This window comes from Tachyglossus aculeatus, chromosome 1 (genome assembly GCF_015852505.1).
Source record: "Tachyglossus aculeatus isolate mTacAcu1 chromosome 1, mTacAcu1.pri, whole genome shotgun sequence".
Lineage (NCBI taxonomy): Eukaryota > Metazoa > Chordata > Mammalia > Monotremata > Tachyglossidae > Tachyglossus > Tachyglossus aculeatus.
This window is the reverse complement of record NC_052066.1, coordinates 2,457,607-2,476,613: the sequence shown is the minus strand read 5'-3', so window position 1 is coordinate 2,476,613 and position 19,007 is coordinate 2,457,607. Positions and strand designations below refer to the sequence as shown.

The 19,007-nt window shown below is 49.4% G+C and overlaps 1 protein-coding gene and 2 long non-coding RNA genes across 3 annotated transcripts in view; all 3 read right to left on the bottom strand.

Annotated features, from left to right (window-relative positions):
- LOC119925345 (glycerol-3-phosphate dehydrogenase [NAD(+)], cytoplasmic-like) overlaps window positions 1–15,299 on the bottom strand; it is a 72,857-nt gene extending 57,558 nt beyond the window's left edge. The window contains exon 1 of the mRNA XM_038743437.1: window positions 15,158–15,299. Coding sequence (XP_038599365.1) covers window positions 15,158–15,204 — 47 coding nt within the window. The 5' untranslated portion in view covers window positions 15,205–15,299. The remainder of the gene's footprint in view (window positions 1–15,157) is intronic.
- Window positions 15,300–15,832: 533 nt separating this feature from the next.
- Window positions 15,833–16,303, bottom strand: LOC119925363. Its single transcript, XR_005449810.1, has 3 exons — window positions 16,275–16,303; window positions 16,116–16,182; window positions 15,833–15,863 (listed from the first exon to the last, which is right to left on the bottom strand). It is a non-coding gene; the product is annotated as an uncharacterized LOC119925363 (long non-coding RNA).
- A 981-nt stretch (window positions 16,304–17,284) lies between these two features.
- The window catches only part of LOC119925356, a 29,104-nt gene continuing 27,381 nt past the window's right edge, over window positions 17,285–19,007 (bottom strand). Inside the window, exons 2-3 of the long non-coding RNA XR_005449809.1 lie at window positions 17,554–17,620; window positions 17,285–17,325 (exon numbers count right to left, since the gene is read on the bottom strand). This is a non-coding gene — a long non-coding RNA (uncharacterized LOC119925356). The remainder of the gene's footprint in view (window positions 17,326–17,553; window positions 17,621–19,007) is intronic.

Sequence of the window (19,007 nt, the reverse complement as noted above, 5' to 3'; positions counted from 1 at the left end):
TTACTATGGGCAAAGCACTGTTCTAAGCGCGGGGGAGGTTGCAAGGCGATCAGGTTGTCCCACATGGGGCTCACAGTCTTCATCCCTATTTTACAGATGAGGGAACTGAGGCACAGAGGAGTGAAGTAATAATATAATAATAACGATAGCATTTATTAGGTTGCAAGGTGATCAGGTTGTCCCACATGGGGCTCACAGTCTTCATCCCCGTTTTACAGATGAGGGAACTGAGGCACAGAGGAGTGAAGTAATAATATAATAATAATGATAGCATTTATTAAGCGCTTACTATGGGCAAAGCACTGTTCTAAGCGCGGGGGAGGTTGCAAGGTGATCAGGTTGTCCCACATGGGGCTCACAGTCTTCATCCCCGTTTTACAGATGAGAGAACTGAGACACAGAGAAGTGAAGTAATAATATAATAATAATGATGGCATTTATTAAGCACTTACTATGTGCTTAAGCGCGGGGGAGGTTGCAAGGCGATCAGGTTGTCCCACATGGGGCTCACAGTCTTCATCCCTATTTTACAGATGAGGGAACTGAGGCACAGAGGAGTGAAGTAATAATATAATAATAATGATAGCATTTATTAACCGCTTACTATGGGCAAAGCACTGTTCTAAGCGCGGGGGAGGTTACAAGGCGATCAGGTTGTCCCACATGGGGCTCGCACAGTCTTCATCCCCATTTTACAGATGAGGGAACTGAGGCCCAGAGAAGTGAGTTGCCCAAAGTCACGCAGCTGACAATTGGCGGAGTAGGGATTTGAACCCGTGACCTCTGACTCCAAAGCCCGGGCTCAATCCACTGAGCCACGCTGGTTCTGCACACAGTAAGCGCTCAATAAATACGATCAAATGAATGAATGAGTGCAGAGCACTGGACTAAGCATGTGGGAACGACAAGTCGGTAACCTATAGAGACGGTCCCTACCCAACAATGGGCTCACAGTCTAGAATTGTATTTATTGAGCGCCTACTGTGTGCAGAGCACTGGACTAAGCGCTTGGGAAGTCCAAGTTGGCAACATATAGAGATGTTCCCTACCCAACAGTGGGCTCACAGTCTAGAATCGTATTTATTTAGCGCTTACTGTGTGCAGAGCACTGTACTAAGTGCTTGGGAAGTCCAAGTTGGCAACATATAGAGACGGTCCCTACCCAACAGTGGGCTCACAATCTAGAATCTTATTTATTGAGCGCTTACTGTGTGCAGAGCACTGTACTAAGCACAGGGGAACAACAAGTCAGTAACCTATAGAGACGGTCCCTACCCAACAACGGGCTCACAGTGTAGAAGGGGGAGACGGACAACAAAACAAACCATGTGGACGGGTGTCGTCATCAAAATATATATGTATATATGTTTGTACGTATTTATTATTCTATATATTTATTTAGTTTACTTGTACATATCTATTCTATTTATTTTATTTTGTTAATATGTTTTGTTTTGTTGTCTGTCTCCCCCTTCTAGACTGTGAGCCCGCTGTTGGGTAGGGACCGTCTCTAGATGTTGCCAACTTGGTGTTCCCAAGCGCTTAGTCCAGTGCTCTGCACACAGTAAGCGCTCAATAAATATGATTGATTGATTGAAAATAAACAGAAAGAAAGCTAGATGCACAAGCTAGCTAGTCCGCCAAGCTCTCCACCCTTCAAAGCCCTACTGAGAGCTCACCTCCTCCAGGAGGCCTTCCCACACTGAGCCCCCTTTTTCCTCTCCTCCTCCCCATTCCCTCCACCCTACCACCTTCCCCTCCCCACAGCACCTGTATATATGCCTGTACAGATTGATTACTCTATTTATTTTACTTGTCCATATTTACTATTCTATTTATTTTCTTAATGATTTGCATTTAGCTCTAATTCTATTTACTCTGAGGACTTGACACCTGTCCACATGTTTGGTTTTGTCGTCCATCTCCCCCTTCTAGACTGTGAGCCCGCTGTCGGGTAGGGACCGTCTCTGTATGTTGCCAACTTGGACTTCCCAAGCGCTTAGTACAGTGCTCAGCACACAGTAAGCGCTCAAAAAATACAATGGAATGAATGAATGAATCCCCACCGCTCCTGGATATATGTTTGTCCGCATTTATTTATTTATTTTACTTGTACATATTTATTCTATTTATTTTATTTTGTTAATATGTTTTGTTTTGCTGTCTGTCTCCCCCTTCTAGACTGTGAGCCCGTCGTCGGGTAGGGACCGTCTCTCTATGTTGCCAAGTTGGACTTCCCAAGCGCTTAGTCCAGTGCTCTGCACACAGTAAGCGCTCAATAAATATGATGGAATGAATGAATGAATCCCCACTGCTCCTGTATATATGTATATATGTTTGTACGTATTTAGTATTCAATTTATTGATTTATTTTACTTGTACATATTTATTCTATTTATTTTATTTTGTTAATATGTTTTGTTTTGTTGTCTGTCTCCCCCTTCTAGACCGTGAGCCCACTGTCGGGTAGGGACCGTCTCTAGATGTTGCCGACTTGGACTTCCCAAGGGCTTCGTCCAGTGCTCTGCACACAGTAAGCGCTCAATAAATATGATGGAATGAATGAACGAATGAATCCCCACTGCTCCTGTATATATGTAAATATGTTTGTACGTATTTATTACTCAATTTATTGATTTATTTTACTTGTACATATTTATTCGATTTATTTTATTTTGTTAATATGTTTTGTTTTGTTGTCTGTCTCCCCCTTCTAGACTGTGAGCCCGCTGTCGGGTAGGGACCGTCACTATATGTTGCCAACTTGGACTTCCCAAGCGCTTAGTCCAGTTCTCTGCACACAGTAAGTGCTCAATAAATATGATAGAATGAATGAATGAATCCCCACTGCTCCTGTATATATGTATATATGTTTGTACATATTTATTATTCAATTTATTGATTTATTTTACTTGTACATATTTATTCTATTTATTTTATTTTGTTAATATGTTTGGTTTTGCTGTCTGTCTCCCCCTTCTAGACTGTGAGCCCGCTGTTGGGTAGGGACCATCTCTAGATGTTGCCAACTTGGACTTCCCAAGTGCTTAGTCCAGTGCTCTGCACACAGGAAGCGCTCAATAAATACGATTGAATGAACGAATGAATGAGCCCGTTGTTGGGTAGGGACCGTCTCTATATGTTGCCAACATGGACTTCCCAAGTGCTTAGTCCAGTGCTCTGCACACAGTAAGCGCTCGATAAATACGATTGAAGGAATGAATGACTAGCACATGGTAAGTACTTATCGAAGTCCAATGCACACTAACGGTCGCCCTTTCTAGACTGTGAGCCCGCTGTTGGGTAGGGACCGTCTCTATATGTTGCCAACTTGGACTTCCCAAGCGCTTAGTCCAGTGCTCTGCACACAGTAAGCGCTCAATAAATACGATTGAATGGAGGAATGAATGACCGGCACATGGTAAGCACTTATCAAAGTCCAATGCATACTAATGGTCACCCTTTCTAGACTGTGAGCCCGGGCGTGGGAATCAGGAGGCCCTGGGTTCTAATTCCGACTCTGCCACTTGTCTGCTGTGTGACCTCGGGCAAGTCGTTTCACTTCCCTGGGCCTCGTTTCCCTCATCTGTAAAATGGGGATGAAGACTGTGAGCCCACGTGGGACAGGGACTGTGTCCAACCCGATTTGCCTGGAATGGCCTCCCTCTGCCCATCCGCCAAGCTTGCTCTCTTCCTCCCTTCAAGTCCCTACTGAGAGGTCACCTCCTCCAGGAGGCCTTCCCAGACTGAGCCCCTTCCTTCCTCTCCCCCTCCTCCCCCTCCCCATCCCCCCCGCCTTACCTCCTTCCCCTCCCCACAGCACCTGCACATATGTATATATGTTTGTACGGATTTATTACTCTATTTTATTTGTACATATTTATTCTATTTATTTTATTTTGTTAATATGTTTGGTTTTGTTGTCCGTCTCCCCCTTCTAGACTGTAAGCCCGCCGTTGGGTAGGGACCGGCGCTATATGTCGCCGACTTGGCCTTCCCAAGCGCTTAGTCCAGTGCTCTGCACACAGTTAGTGCTCAATAAATACCACTGAATGAATGAATGAACGAATGAGCCCGTTGTTGTGTAGGGTCCGTCGCTATATGTCGCCAACTTGGACTTCCCAAGCGCTTAGCCAGTGCTCTGCACACAGTTAGCGCTCAATAAATACCACTGAACGAATGAATGAATGAACGAATGAGCCCGTTGTTGGGTAGGGACCGTCGCTATATGCCGCCAACTTGGACTTCCCAAGCGCTTAGTCCAGTGCTCTGCACACAGTAAGCGCTCAATAAATACGATTGAATGAATGAATGAAGTGCTCAATAAATACGATCGAATGAATTCAATGAATGACTGGCACATGATAAGTACTTATCAAAGTCCAATGCACCCCCCGGCCTCCATGGGCAGACCCTTACACTGGCCCCGGACTCCACAAAACAGACAGTGACCCCGGCCTGTCTCCCCCTTTTAGACTGTGAGCCCACTGTTGGGTAGGGACTGTCTCTATGTGTTGCCAATTTGTACTTCCCAAGCGCTTAGTACAGTGCTCTGCACACAGTAAGCGCTCAATAAATACGATCGATGATGATGATGATGGCCTCCATGGGACACAGAGAGAGAGAGAGAGAGCGTGGGCCCGGCCTGCACAGGTCAAGCAAGGCCTTTGGCCCCGGGCCCGGCCTAAAAAATGACCTTTGCGTGGGAGGCCTGCGCTGGTGGGTGGGGGGCCCCATAGTGGACGCCCCCATCCCCGGCCTCGGCCCCCACCAGCCGAGGAAGCGGGCCTTGAGCTGGGGGCGGCTGGTAGGGCTTCTCCCCATGGTGGGGCAGAGGCCCAGAGAGGGCAGGGACATGACTGAGGACACACAGCAGCCGGGGGGCCTCTGGGGCTGCGGGGTCTCTGGGGCCGGGGGTCTCTGGGGGTGCAGAGTCTCTGGGCTGCGGGGTCTCTAGGGGAACAGGGTCTCTGGGGCCTGGGGTCTCTGGGGGCACAGGGTCTCTGGGGCCGGGGGGTCTCTGGGGCCGGGGGGGGGGTCTCTGGGGCTGCGGGGCCTCTGGGGCTGGGGGGTCTCTGGGGCTGGGGGGGTCTCTGGGGGCACAGGGTCTCTGGGGCTGGAGGTCTCTGGAGCTGTGGGGCCTCTGGGGCTGGGGGTCTCTGGGGCTGGGGGGTCTCTGGGGGCACAGGGTCTCTGGGGCTGGGGGTCTCTGGGGGTCTGGGGGTCTCTGGGCTGCGGGGTCTCTGTGGGCACAGGGTCTCTGGGGCTGGGGATCTCTGGGGCTGCGGGGGTCTCTGGGGGCACAGGGTCTCCTCTGGGGCTGGGGGTCTCTGGGGCTGGGGGTCTCTGGGGGCACAGGGTCTCTGGGGCTGGGGGTCTCTGAGGGCACAGGGTCTCTGGGGCCGGGGGTCTCTGTGGGCACAGGGTTTCTGGGGTCGGGGGTCTCTGGGGGAACAGGGTCTCTGGGGCCGGGGGTCTCTGAGGGCACAGGGTCTCTGGGCTGCGGGGTCTTTGGGGGCACAGGGTCTCTGGGGCCGGGGGTCTCTGTGGGCACAGGGTCTCTGGGGCTAGGGGGTCTCTGGGGGCACAGGGTCTCTGGGGCTAGGGGGTCTCTGGGGGCACAGGGTATCCTCTGGGGCCGGGGGTCTCTGTGGGCCCAGGGTCTCTGGTGCCGGGGGTCTCTGTGGGCACAGGGTCTCTGGGGCCGGGGGTCTCTGGGGGCACAGGGTCTCTGGGGCTGGGGGTCTCTGGGGGCACAGGGTCTCTGGGGCCGGGGGTCTCTGGGCTGCGGGGTTTCTAGGGGAACAGGGTTTCTGGGGCTGGGGGTCTCTGGGCTGCGGGGTCTCTAGGGGCACAGGGTCTCTGGGGCCGGGGGTCTCTGGAGCTGTGGGGCCTCTGGGGGTCTCTGGGGGCAGGGGGTCTCTAGGGGCACAGGGTCTCTGGGGCTGGGGGTCTCTGGGATGTGGGGTCTCTAGGGGAACAGGGTCTCTGGGGCTGGGGGTCTCTGGGGGCAGGGGGTCTCTAGGGGCACAGGGTCTCTGGGGCTGGGGGTCTCTGGGCTGTGGGGTCTCTAGGGGAACAGGGTCTCTGGGGCTGGGGGGCTCTGGGGCTGCTGGGCCTCTGGGGCTGGGGGGGGGGGGTCCCTGGGGGCACAGGGTCTCTGGGGCTGGGGGTCTCTGGAGCTGTGGGGCCTCTGGGGCTGGGGGTCTCTGGAGCTGTGGGGCCTCTGGGGCTGGGGGTCTCTGGGGGTCTGGGGGGTCTCTGTGGCCGGGGGTCTCTGGAGGAACAGGGTGTCTGGGGCCGGGGGTCTCTGGGGCTGCGGGGTCTGTGGGGCCGGGGGTCTCAGCGCTTAGAACAGGGCTTTGCACATAGTAAGCGCTTAACAAATACCATCATCATCATCTGGGGCCGGGGGTCTCTTGGGGAACAGGGTCTCTGGGGCTGCGGGGCCTCTGGGGCCGGGGGCCTCTGGGGGAACAGGGTCTCTGGGGCTGGGGGTCTCTGGGGGCACAGGGTCTCTGGGGGCACAGGGTCTCTAGGGCTGGGGGTCTCTGGGGATGTGGGGGTCTCTGGGGGCACGGGGTCTCTGGGGCCTGGGGACTCTGGGGGCACAGGGTCTCTGGGGCCGGGGGTCTCTGGGGGCACAGGGTCTCTGGGGCCGGGGGTCTCTGGGGGCACAGGGTCTCTGGGGTCGGGGGTCTCTGGGGGAACAGGGTCTCTGGGGCCGGGGGTCTCTGAGGGCACAGGGTCTCCTCTGGGGCCGGGGGTCTCTGGGGGTCTCTGGGGGCACAGGGTCTCTGGGGATGTGGGGGTCTCTGGGGGCACAGGGTCTCTGGGGCCGGGGGTCTCTGGGGGCACAGGATCTCTGGGGCTGGGGGTCTCTGGGGATGTGGGGGTCTCTGGGGGCACAGGGTCTCTGGGGCCGGGGGTCTCTGGAGGCACAGGGTCTCTGGGGCTGGGGGTCTCTGGGGATGTGGGGGTCTCTGGGGGCACAGGGTCTCTGGGGCCTGGGGACTCTGGGGGCACAGGGTCTCTGGGGCCTGGGGACTCTGGGGGCATAGGGTCTCTGGGGCTGGGGGTCTCTGGGGATGTGGGGGTCTCTGGGGGCACAGGGTCTCTGGGGCTGGGGGTCTCTAGGGGCACAGGGTCTCTGGGGATGTGGGGGTCTCTGGGGGCACAGGGTCTCTGGGGATGTGGGGGGTCTCTGGGGCTGCGGGGCCTCTGTCTGGGGGCCTGGGGGTCTCTGGGGCCGGGGGTCTCCGGATTTGGGGTCAGCACCGCGGGCACGGAGAGCTCCCTCCCTCCCTCCCTCCCCCAGGCCTGTGCGGAGGGAGAGGCAGGGGATGGGGGAGACGCCCCGGGCCGCCTCCAAAAATCCCGGGGTTTCTAAAAAAAACCACTGTGGGGGAGGGCTACAAAAATCCCAGGTGTCTACCCAATCACCAAGGAAACCGGGTGGCCTACCCAATCACCGGCCCGTCTCCAGAAACCCCCGGTGTCTAAAAAAAACCCGGGGTGTCTGCAAAACCCCCGGGCCGCCTCCTAAAATCCCGGGGTGTCAAAAAAAACCCGGGGTGTCTGAAAAAACCCCGGGCCGCCTCTTAAAATCCAGGGGTGTCTAAAAAACCCGGGGTGTCTGCAAAATTCCCGGGCCGCCTCCTAAAATCCCGGGGTGTCTACAAAAACCCGGGGTGTCTGCAAAATCCCCGGACCGCCTCCTAAAATCCCGGGGTGTCTAAAAAACCCGGGGTATCCAAAAAAAACCCGGGGTGTCTGCAAAATCCCCGGGCCGCCTCCTAAAATCCCGGGGTGTCTAAAAAACCCGGGGTGTCTGCAAAACCCCCGGGCCGCCTCCTAAAATCCTGGGGTGTCTAAAAAAACCCGGGGTGTCTAAAAAAACCCGGGCCACCTCCTAAAATCCAGGGGTGTCCAAAAAACCCGGGGTGTCTGCAAAACCCCCGGGCCACCTCCTAAAATCCCGGGGTGTCTAAAAATCCCGGGGTGTCTAAAAACCCCGGGGTGTCTGCAAAATCCCCGGACCGCCTCCTAAAATCCCGGGGTGTCTAAAAATCCCGGGGTGTCTGAAAAAAACCCGGGCCGCCTCTTAAAATCCAGGGGTGTCTTAAAAACCCGGGGTGTTTGCAAAACCCCCGGGCCGCCTCCTAAAATCCTGGGGTGTCTAAAAATCCCGGGGTGTCTGAAAACCCCGGGGTGTCTGCAAAATCCCCGGGCCGCCTCCTAAAATCCCGGGGTGTCTAAAAAATCCCGGGCTGTCTAAAAAAAACCCGGGCCATCTCCTAAAATCCAGGGGTGTCCAAAAAACCCGGGGTGTCTAAAAAAACCCGGGCCGCCTCCTAAAATCCCGGGGTGTCTAAAAACCCGGGGTGTCTGCAAAACCCCCGGGCCTTCTCCTAAAATCCAGGTGTGTCTACAAAATCCCGGGGTGTCTAAAAAAACCCGGGCCATCTCCTAAAATCCAGGGGTGTCCAAAAAACCCGGGGTGTCTAAAAAAAACCCGGGCCACCTCCTTAAATCCAGGGGTGTCCAAAAAACCCGGGGTGTCAAAAAAAACCCAGGCCTCCTAAATTCCCGAGGTGTCCAAAAAAACCCAGGGTGTCTGCAAAACCCCCGGGCCTCCTCCTAAAATCCCGGGGTGTCTAAACAAACCCAGGGTGTCTGCAAGACCACCTGGGCGTCAACACAAGCCCAGGGCCGGCTCCAGAATCTTGGGGCGTCCAAAAAGGTACATGTATCTGAAAACCACCGGGTTGGGGGGGGGAGGGGGGGGGAGTCTACACAATCACTGGGCTGTCAAAAAAAAAAAAGATGCCGGGGTTTTCTGCCCCAAAACCCGAGGTGTCATCATCATCAATCGTATTTATTGAGCGCATACTGTGTGCAGAGCACTGTACTAAGCGCTTGGGAAGTACAAGGTGGAAACATATAGAGACAGTCCCTACCCAACAGTGGGCTCACAGTCTAAAAGGTGTCTAAACAAAATTCCGGGTGCAAAAATCCGGGGGGTGGCAAGCAGCGTGGTTCAGTGGGAAGAGCCCGGGCTTTGGAGTCAGAGGTCATGGGTTCAAATCCCCACCCTGCCAATTGTCAGCTGGGTGACTTTGGGTAAGTCACTTCACTTCTCTGGGCCTCAGTGACCTCATCTGGAAAATGGGGATGAAGACTGGGAGCCCCCCGTGGGACAACCTGATCACCTTGTAACCTCCCCAGCGCTTAGAACAGTGCTTGGCACATATTCATTCAATCGTATTTATTGAGCGCCTACTGTGTGCAGAGCACTGTACTAAGCGCTTGGGAAGTCCAAGTAGGCAACATCTAGAGACGGTCCCTACCCAACAACGGGCTCATTCATTCAATCGTATTTATTGAGCGCCTTTGTGTGCAGAGCACTGGACTAAGCGCTTGGGAAGTCCAAGTCGGCAACATCTAGAGACGGTCCCTACCCAACAGCGGGCTCACAGTCTAGGAGGGGGAGACGGACGAAAAAACAGAACATATTAACAAAATAAAATAAATAGATTAAATATGTACAAATAAAATAGAGTAATAGATACGCACAAACATATATACATCTATACAGGTGCTGTGGGGCCTCCCCCTTTTAGACTGTGAGCCCGCTGTTGGGTAGGGACCGTCTCTAAGGGGGAGACGGACAACAAAACCAAACATATTAACAAAATAAAATAAATAGAATAAACATGTACAAATAAAATAAATAGAGTGATAAATAGAGTGATAAATACGTGCAAACATATATACATCTATACAGGTGCTGTGGGGCCTCCCCCTTCTAGACTGTGAGCCCGCTGTTGGGTAGGGACCGTCTCTAAGGGGGAGACGGACGACAAAACAAAACATATTAACAAAATAAAATAAATAGATTAAATATGTACAAATAAAATAGAGTAATAGATACGTACAAACATATATACATCTATACAGGTGCTGTGGGGCCTCCCCCTTTTAGACTGTGAGCCCGCTGTTGGGTAGGGACCGTCTCTAAGGGGGAGACGGACAACAAAACCAAACATATTAACAAAATAAAATAAATAGAATAAATATGTACAAATAAAATAGAGTAATAAATACGTGCAAACATATATACATCTATACAGGTGCTGTGGGGCCTCCCCCTTCTAGACTGTGAGCCCGCTGTTGGGTAGGGACCGTCTCTAAGGGGGAGACGGACGACAAAACAAAACATATTAACAAAATAAAATAAATAGATTAAATATGTACAAATAAAATAGAGTAATAGATACGTACAAACATATATACATCTATACAGGTGCTGTGGGGCCTCCCCCTTCTAGACTGTGAGCCTGCTGTTGGGTAGGGACCGTCTCTAAGGGGGAGATGGGCAACAAAACGAAACATATTAACCAAATAAAATAAATAGAATAAATATGTGCAAATAAAATAGAGTAATAAATATGTGCAAACGTATATACATCTATACAGGTGCTGTGGGGCCTCCCCCTTCTAGACTGTGAGCCCGCTGTTGGGTAGGGACCGTCTCTAAGGGGGAGATGGGCAACAAAACGAAACATATTAACCAAATAAAATAAATAGAATAAATATGTGCAAATAAAATAGAGTAATAAATATGTGCAAACGTATATACATCTATACAGGTGCTGTGGGGCCTCCCCCTCCTAGACTGTGAGCCTGCTGTTGGGTAGGGACCGTCTCTAAGGGGGAGACGGACGACAAAACCAAACATATTAACAAAATAAAATAAATAGAATAAATATGTACAAATAAAATAGAGTAATAAATACGTGCAAACATATATACATCTATACAGGTGCTGTGGGGCCTCCCCCTTCTAGACTGTGAGCCCGCTGTCGGGTAGGGACCGTCTCTAGATGTTGCCGACTTGGACTTCCCAAGCGCTCAGTACAGTGCTCTGCACACAGTAAGCGCTCAATAAATACGATTGAATGAATGAATGAATGAATGAATGAATGAATGAATGAATGAGGAGGGAAAGGAGGCAAGGCCAGGAGGAATGGGGAGGGGGACGAGGGGGAGAGGAAGGAGGGGGCTCAGTGTGGGAAGGCCTCCTGGAGGAGGTGAGCTCTCAGTAGGGCTTTAAAGGGAAAATAGTAAGCACACAGTAAGCGTTTCATTCATTCATTCATTCATTCAGTCGTATTTATTGAGCGCTTACTGTGTGCAGAGCACTGGACTAAGCTCTTGGGAAGTCCAAGTTGGCAACATCTAGAGACGGTCCCTACCCAACAGTGGGCTCACAGTCTAGAAGGGGGAGACAGACGACAAAACAAAACATATTAACAAAATAAAATAAATAGAATAAATATGTACAAGTAAAATAGAGTAATAAATCCATGCAAACATATCAATCAATCAAGCAATCGTATTTATTGAGCGCTTACTGTGTGCAGAGCACTGGACTAAGCGCTTGGGAAGTCCAAGTTGGCAACATCTAGAGACGGTCCCTACCCAACAGTGGGTTCACAGTCTAGAAGGGGGAGACGGACAACAAAACAAAACATATTGACAAAATAAAATAAATAGAATAAATATGTACAAGTAAAATAAACAGAGTAATAAATCCGTGCAAACATATCAATCAATCGTGTTTATTGAGCGCTTACTGTGTGCAGAGCACTGGACTAAGCGCTTGGGAAGTCCAAGTTGGCAACATCTAGAGACGGTCCCTACCCAACAGTGGGCTCACAGTCTAGAAAGGGCGATCATTAGTGTGCATTGGACTTTGATAAGTACTTACCATGTGCCAGTCATTCATTCCTCCATTCAATCGTATTTATTGAGCGCTTACTGAGTGCAGAGCACTGGACTAAGCGCTTGGGAGAGGACACTAAAACAGAGGAATTCCCTACCCACGGGGAGATTAATGTCTTGAGGTGGGCAGTCAACCAGCATGGGCCTCACCTGTCTATCGGTGTGGGCACCCGTGCCTATCATTCGTTCATTCATTCAGTCGTATTTATTGAGCGCTTCCTGTGTGCAGAGCACTGGACTAAGCGCTTGGGAAGTCCAAGTTGGCAACATCTACAGACGGTCCCTACCCACAAGCGGGCTCACAGTCTAGAAGGGGGAAACTGACGACAAAATCAATCAATCAATCAATCGTATTTATTGAGCGCTTACTATGTGCAGAGCACTGGACTGAGTGCTTGGGAAGTCCAAGTTGGCAACATATAGAGACAGTCCCTACCCAACAGTGGGCTCACAGTCACATATATATATACACATATATATATAGACAAAACCAAACATCTTAACAAAATAAAATGAATAGAATAAATGCCATCATTATTATTATTATTATTATAATGTCCTGTATATATGTCCTGCATATATGTATATATGTTTGTGCATATTTATTACTCTATTTATTTATTTGTTTTACTTGTGCATATTTGTTCTCTGTCTCCCCCTTTTAGACTGTGAGCCCGCTGTTGGATAGGGACCGTCTCTATGTGTTGCCAACTTGGACTTCCCAAGCGCTTAGTCCAGTGCTCCGCACACGGTAAGCGCTCAGTCAATACGATTGATTGATATGTACAAGTAAAATGAATAAATAAATAAATAAATAAATAGAGTAATAAATATGTACAAACATATATACATAGACAAAACATGTTAACAAAATAAAATGAATAGAATAAATGTCATCATCATCATTATTATTATTATTGCTCCGCACACAGTAAGCGCTCAATCAATACGATTGATTGATTGATATGTACAAGTAAAATAAATAAATAAATAAACAGAGTAATAAATATGTACAAACATATATACATATATATAGACAAAACAAAACATGTCAACAAAATAAAATGAATAGAATAAATGTCATCATTATTATCATTATTATTATTGCTCCACACACAGTAAGCGCTCAATCAATACGATTGATTGATTGATATGTACAAGTCAAATAAATAAATAAATGGAGTAACAAATATGTACAAACATATATACATATATCTGTAGACAAAACAAAACATGTTAACAAAACAAGTAAAATAAATAGAGTAATAAATATGTACAAACATATATACATGTATCTATAGACAAAACAAAACATGTTAACAAAACGAGTAAAATAAATAAATAAATAGAGTAATAAATATGCACAAACATATATACATGTATATAGAGACAAAACAAAACATGTTAACAAAACAAGTAAAATAAATAAATAAATAAATAGAGTAATAAATATGTACAAACATATATACATGTATCTATAGACAAAACAAAACATGTTAACAAAACGAGTAAAATAAACAAATAAATAGAGTAATAAATATGTACAAACATATATACATATATCTATAGACAAAACAAAACGTGTTAACAAAACAGGTAAAATAAATAAATAAATAAATAAATAGAGTAATAAATATGTACATATATACATACATCTATCGACAAAACGAAACGTTAACAAAATAAGTACAATAAATAGAGTAATAAATATGCACAAACATATATACATATATCTATAGACAAAACAAAACATGTTAACAAAACGAGTAAAATGAATAAATAAATAAATGGAGTCATAAATATGTACAAACATATACATGCATATACAGACAAAACAAAACATGCTAACAAAACAAGTAAAATAAATAAATAAATAAATAGAGTCATAAATATGTACAAACATATATACATGCCTCTATAGACAAACAAAACATGTTAACAAAACAAGTAAAATAAATAGAGTAATAACTATGTACAAACATATATACATATATCTATAGACAAAACATGTTAACAAAACAAGTAAAATAAATAGAGTAATAAATATGTACAAACATATATACATGTATCTATAGACAAAACAAAACATGTTAACAAAACAAGTAAAATAAACAAATAAATAGAGTCATAAATATGTACAAACATATATACATGCATATACAGACAAAACAAAACATGTTAACAGAACAAGTAAAATAAATAGAGTAATAAATACGTACAAACATATATCTATAGACAAAACAAAACATGTTAACAGGTAGAATAAATAAAGAAATAAATAGAGCAATAAATATGTACAAACATACATACATATATCTATAGACAAAACAAAACATGTTAACAAAGCAGGTAAAATAAATAAATAAATAGAGTAATAAATATGTACAAGCACATATACATGCATCTATAGACAAAACAAAACATGTTAACAAAACAAGTAAAATAAATAAATAAATAGAGTCATAAATATGTACAAACATATATACATGCATATACAGACAAAACAAAACATGTTAACAGAACAAGTAAAATAAATAGAGTAATAAATACGCACAAACATATATCTATAGACAAAACAAAACATGTTAACAGGTAGAATAAATAAAGAAATAAATAGAGCAATAAATATGTACAAACATACATACATATATCTATAGACAAAACAAAACATGTTAACAAAGCAGGTAAAATAAATAAATAAATAGAGTCATAAATATGTACAAACACATATACATGCATCTATAGACAAAACAAAACATGCTAACAAAACAAGTAAAATAAATAAAGAAATAGAGTAATAAACATGTACAAACATATATACATGCATATACATGTATATATATCTATAGATATATATTATATATATCTATAGATATATATTATATATATCTATAGATATATATAGATATCTATAGATATATATAGATATCTATCTATAGATAGATATAGATATATATATCTATAGATATACATCTATAGACATAACAAAACGTTAACAAAACAAGTAAAATCAATAGAGTAATAAATACGTACAAACATCTATAGACAAAACAAAACATGTTAGCAAAACAGGTAGAATAAGTAAATAAATAACTAGAGTAATAAATACGCACAAACATATATCTATAGACAAAACAAAACATGTTAACAAAACAGGTAAAATAAACGAATAAAGAGAGTAATAAATATGTACAAACATATATACATATATATATATAGGCAAAACAAAACATGTTAACAAAATGAAATGAATAGAATAAATGTCATTATTATTATTATTATTATTATTATTATTGCTATTATTATTATTATTATTATTATTATTATCATTATTATTAAAGTCCCGGAGGGTGTGGGGGCGGTCGCTCACCAGTTCCCCGAGCCGACGATGCAGACCCCGAGCCCAGGCCCGGGCATGTTTCGGGCGGGGGGTCCTGAGTTCGAGATCCTGCGGAAGATCCGCAGGGCCACCGCGGACACCCGCAGCTTCGCCGCCGTGACTGCGCGGGGCGACGGGTCCCCTGACAGGGGGGCGGGTCCGGGGGCGGGGCTTCGCCGGAGCCTCCGGCCAATCGGAGGGCGCCGCTCGCTTCTGGCTCCGCCCCTCGCGGGAGGGGTCGGCCCTGTCGACCAATCGGAGAGGGAGATGCAAATGAGCTGGGGACGGGGAACCTGCCGAAAGGGCTGGGAGAGCGGCCGGGGGCGGGAGCCTCAAGCCAATCGGAGAGCGCCGCTCGCTTCTGGCTCCGCCCCGCGCGGGAGGGGTCGGCCCTACCGACCAATCACAGAGGGAGATGCAAATGAGCTGGGACGGGGAACCTGCCGAAAGGGCTGGGAGAGGGGCTTGACCGGAGGAGCCTCCGGCCAATCGGAAAGCGCCGCTCGCCGCTGGCTCCGCCCCGCGCGGGAGGGGTCGGCCCTGCCGACCAATCGGAGAGGGGGATGTAAATGAGCTGGGACGGGGAACCTGCCGAAACGGCCGGGAGAGGGGCAGGGGAGGTGGCCCGGTCAGAGCCTCCGGCCAATCGGAGGGCGTCGCCCACTGCTGGCTCCGCCCCGCGCGGGAGGGGTCGGCCCTGCCGACCAATCGGAGAGGGAGATGCAAATGAGCTGGGGACGGAGAACCTGCCGAAAGGGCTGGGAGAGGGGCCGGGGGCGGGAGCCTCCGGCCAATCGGAGGGCGCTGCTCGCCGCTGGCTCCGCCCCGCGCGGGAGGTGTCAGCCCTGTCGACCAATCGGAGAGGGAAATGCAAATGAGCTGGGGACGGGGAACCTGCCGAAAGGGCAGGGGGCGGGGCTGGGGGGTGGGTCCAGGGGCGGGGACTGACCTGAGCCTCCGGCCAATCGGAGGGCGCCGCCCGCTACTGGCTCCGCCCCGCGCTGGAGGGGTCGGCCCTGCTGACCAATCAGAGAGAGAAATGCAAATAAGTTGGGGACGGAGAAACCTGCCGAAAGGGCAGGGGGCGGGGCTGGGGGCGGGGCTTGACCTGAGCCTCCGGCCAATCAGAGAGCGCCGCTCGCTTCCCTTCCCCACAGCACCTGTATATATGTATATATGTTTGTACAGATTTATTACTCTATTTATTTATTTATTTCACTTGTACATATCTATACTATTAATTTATTTTGTTAATATGTTCTGTTTTGTTCTCTGTCTCCCTCTTTTAGACTGTGAGCCCACTGTTGGGTAGGGACGTCTCTATATGTTGCCAACTTGGACTTCCCAAGCGCTTAGTACAGCGCTCTGCACACAGTAAGCGCTCAATAAATATGATTGACTGATTGATTCTGGCTCCGACCCGCGCGGGAGGTGCCGGCCCTGCCGACCAATCGGAGAGGGGGATGCAAATGAGCTGGGGACGGGGAACCTGCCGAAAGGGCTGGGGGCGGAGCCCGGCCTGAGCCTCCGGCCAATCGGAGGGCGCCGCTCGCTTCTGGCCCCGCCCCGCGCGGGAGGGGTCGGCCCTGCCGACCAATCGGAGAGGGGGATGCAAATGAGCTGGGGACGGGGAACCTGCTGAAAGAGCTGGGAGAGGGGCCGGGGGCGGGGCCCGGTCTGAGCCTCCGGCCAATAGGAGGGCGCCGTCCGCTTCTGGCTCCGCCCCGCGCGGGAGGTGTCGGCCCTGCCGACCAATCAGAGAGGGGGATGCAAATGAGCTGGGGACGGGGAACCTGCCGAAAGGGCTGGGGGCGGAGCCCGGCCTGAGCCTCCGGCCAATCGGAGGGCGCAGCTCGCCGCTGGCTCCGCCCCGCGCGGGAGGTGTCGGCCCTGCCGACCAATCGGAGAGGGGGATGTAAATGAGCTGGGACGGGGAACCTGCCGAAAGGGCTGGGAGAGGGGCCGGGGGCGGGAGCCTCCGGCCAATAGGAGAGCGCCGCTCGCCGCTGGCTCCCCTGCTGACCAATCGGAGAGGGAAATGCAAATGAGCTGGGACGGGGAACCTGCCGAAAGGTTGGGGGCGGAGCCCGGCCTGAGCCTCCGGCCAATCGGAGAGCGCCGCTCACCGCTGGCTCCGCCCCGCGCGGGAGGGGTCGGCCCTGCCGAGCAATCGGAGAGGGAGATGCAAATGAGCTGGGGACGGGGAACCTGCCGAAAGGGCTGGGAGGGGGCCGGGGGCGGGAGCCTCCAGCCAATCGGAAAGCGCCGCTCGCTTCTGGCTCCGCCCCGCGCTGGAGGTGTCGGCCCTGCCGACCAATCAGAGAGGGGCGATGCAAATGAGCTGGAAACGGGGAAACCTGCCGAAAAGGTTGGGGGCGGGGCTTGACCTGAGCCTCCGGCCAATCGGAGGGCGCCGTCCGCTTCTGGCTCCGCCCCGCGCTGGAGGTGTCGGCCCTGCCGACCAATCAGAGAGGGAGATGTAAATGAGCTGGGGGCGGGGAAACCTGCCGAAAAGGTTGGGGGCGGGGCTTGACCTGAGCCTCCGGCCAATCGGAGGGCGCCGCCCGCCGCTGGCTCCGCCCCGCGCGGAAGGTGCCGGGCCCTGCCGACCAATCAGGGACGGGGATGCAAATCACTGCGGCCCAGAGAAGTTATGGGACTTGCCCAAGGTCACACAGCTGACAAGCGGCGGAATTGGAACCCATGACCCTCTATCTCCCAGGCCTGGGGTCTCGCCAAAAGCGCAACTCTTCTGTTTCACTAAAGAGACTCGTAGGGTGGGGGGACGGACGGGGGAGAGAGAAAGTGTGTGTGTGGCTGTGTGTGTGTGTGTGTCTGTGAGTGTGGGTGTATGTTTGTGAGTGTGTGTGGTGTGTCTGTGTGTTTGTAAGTGTGGGTGTATGTTTGTGAGTGTGTGTGGATGTCTGTGTGTTTGTGAGTATGAGGGGGGTATGTTTGTGAGTGTGTGGTGTGTGTATCTGTGATTGTGAGTGCGGGGGGGGGTATGTTTGTGAGTGTATGAGGTGTGTGTCTGTGAGTGTGGGTGTATGTTTGTGATTGTGTGTGTCTGTGTGTTTGTGAGTGTGAGGGGGGTAAGTTTGTGAGTATGGATGTTTGTGATTGTGTGTGGTGTGTGTGTATGTCTGTGAGTGTGAGGGGGGTATGTTTGTGAGTATGGGTGTATGTGTGTGGTGTGTGTGTCTATGTGTATCTGAGTGTATATTTGTGATTGTGTGTGTTGTGTGTGTTTGTGATTGTGAGGGGGGTGTGTTTGTGATTGTGTGTGGTGTGTGTCTATGTGTGTGTGAGTGTATGTTTGTGATTGTGTGTGTATGTTTGTGATTGTGTGTGGTGTGTGTCTATGTGTGTGTGAGTGTATGTTTGTGATTGTGTGTGTATGTTTGTGATTGTGTGTGGTGTGTGTGTGTGTCTGTGTGTTTGTGAGTGTGAGGGGTATGTTTGTGAGTATGGATGTATGTTTGTGATTGTGTGTGGTGTGTGTGTGTCTGTGTGTTTGTGAGTGTGAGGGGGGTATGTTTGTGAGTATGGGTGTACGTTTGTGTTTGTGTGTGGTGTGTGTGTGTCTATGTGTGTGTGAGTGCATGTTTGTGATTGTGTGTGGTGTGTGTGTGTCTGTGTGTTTGTGAGTGTGAGGGGGGTATGCTTGTGAGTATGGGTGTATGTTTGTGATTGTGTGTGGTGTGTGTGTCTATGTGTGTGTGAGTGCCTGTTTGTGATTGTGTGTGGTGTGTGTGTCTGTGTGTTTGTGAGTGTGAGGGGGGTATGCTTGTAAGTATGGGTGTATGTTTGTGATTGTGTGTGGGGTGTGTGTGTGTCTATG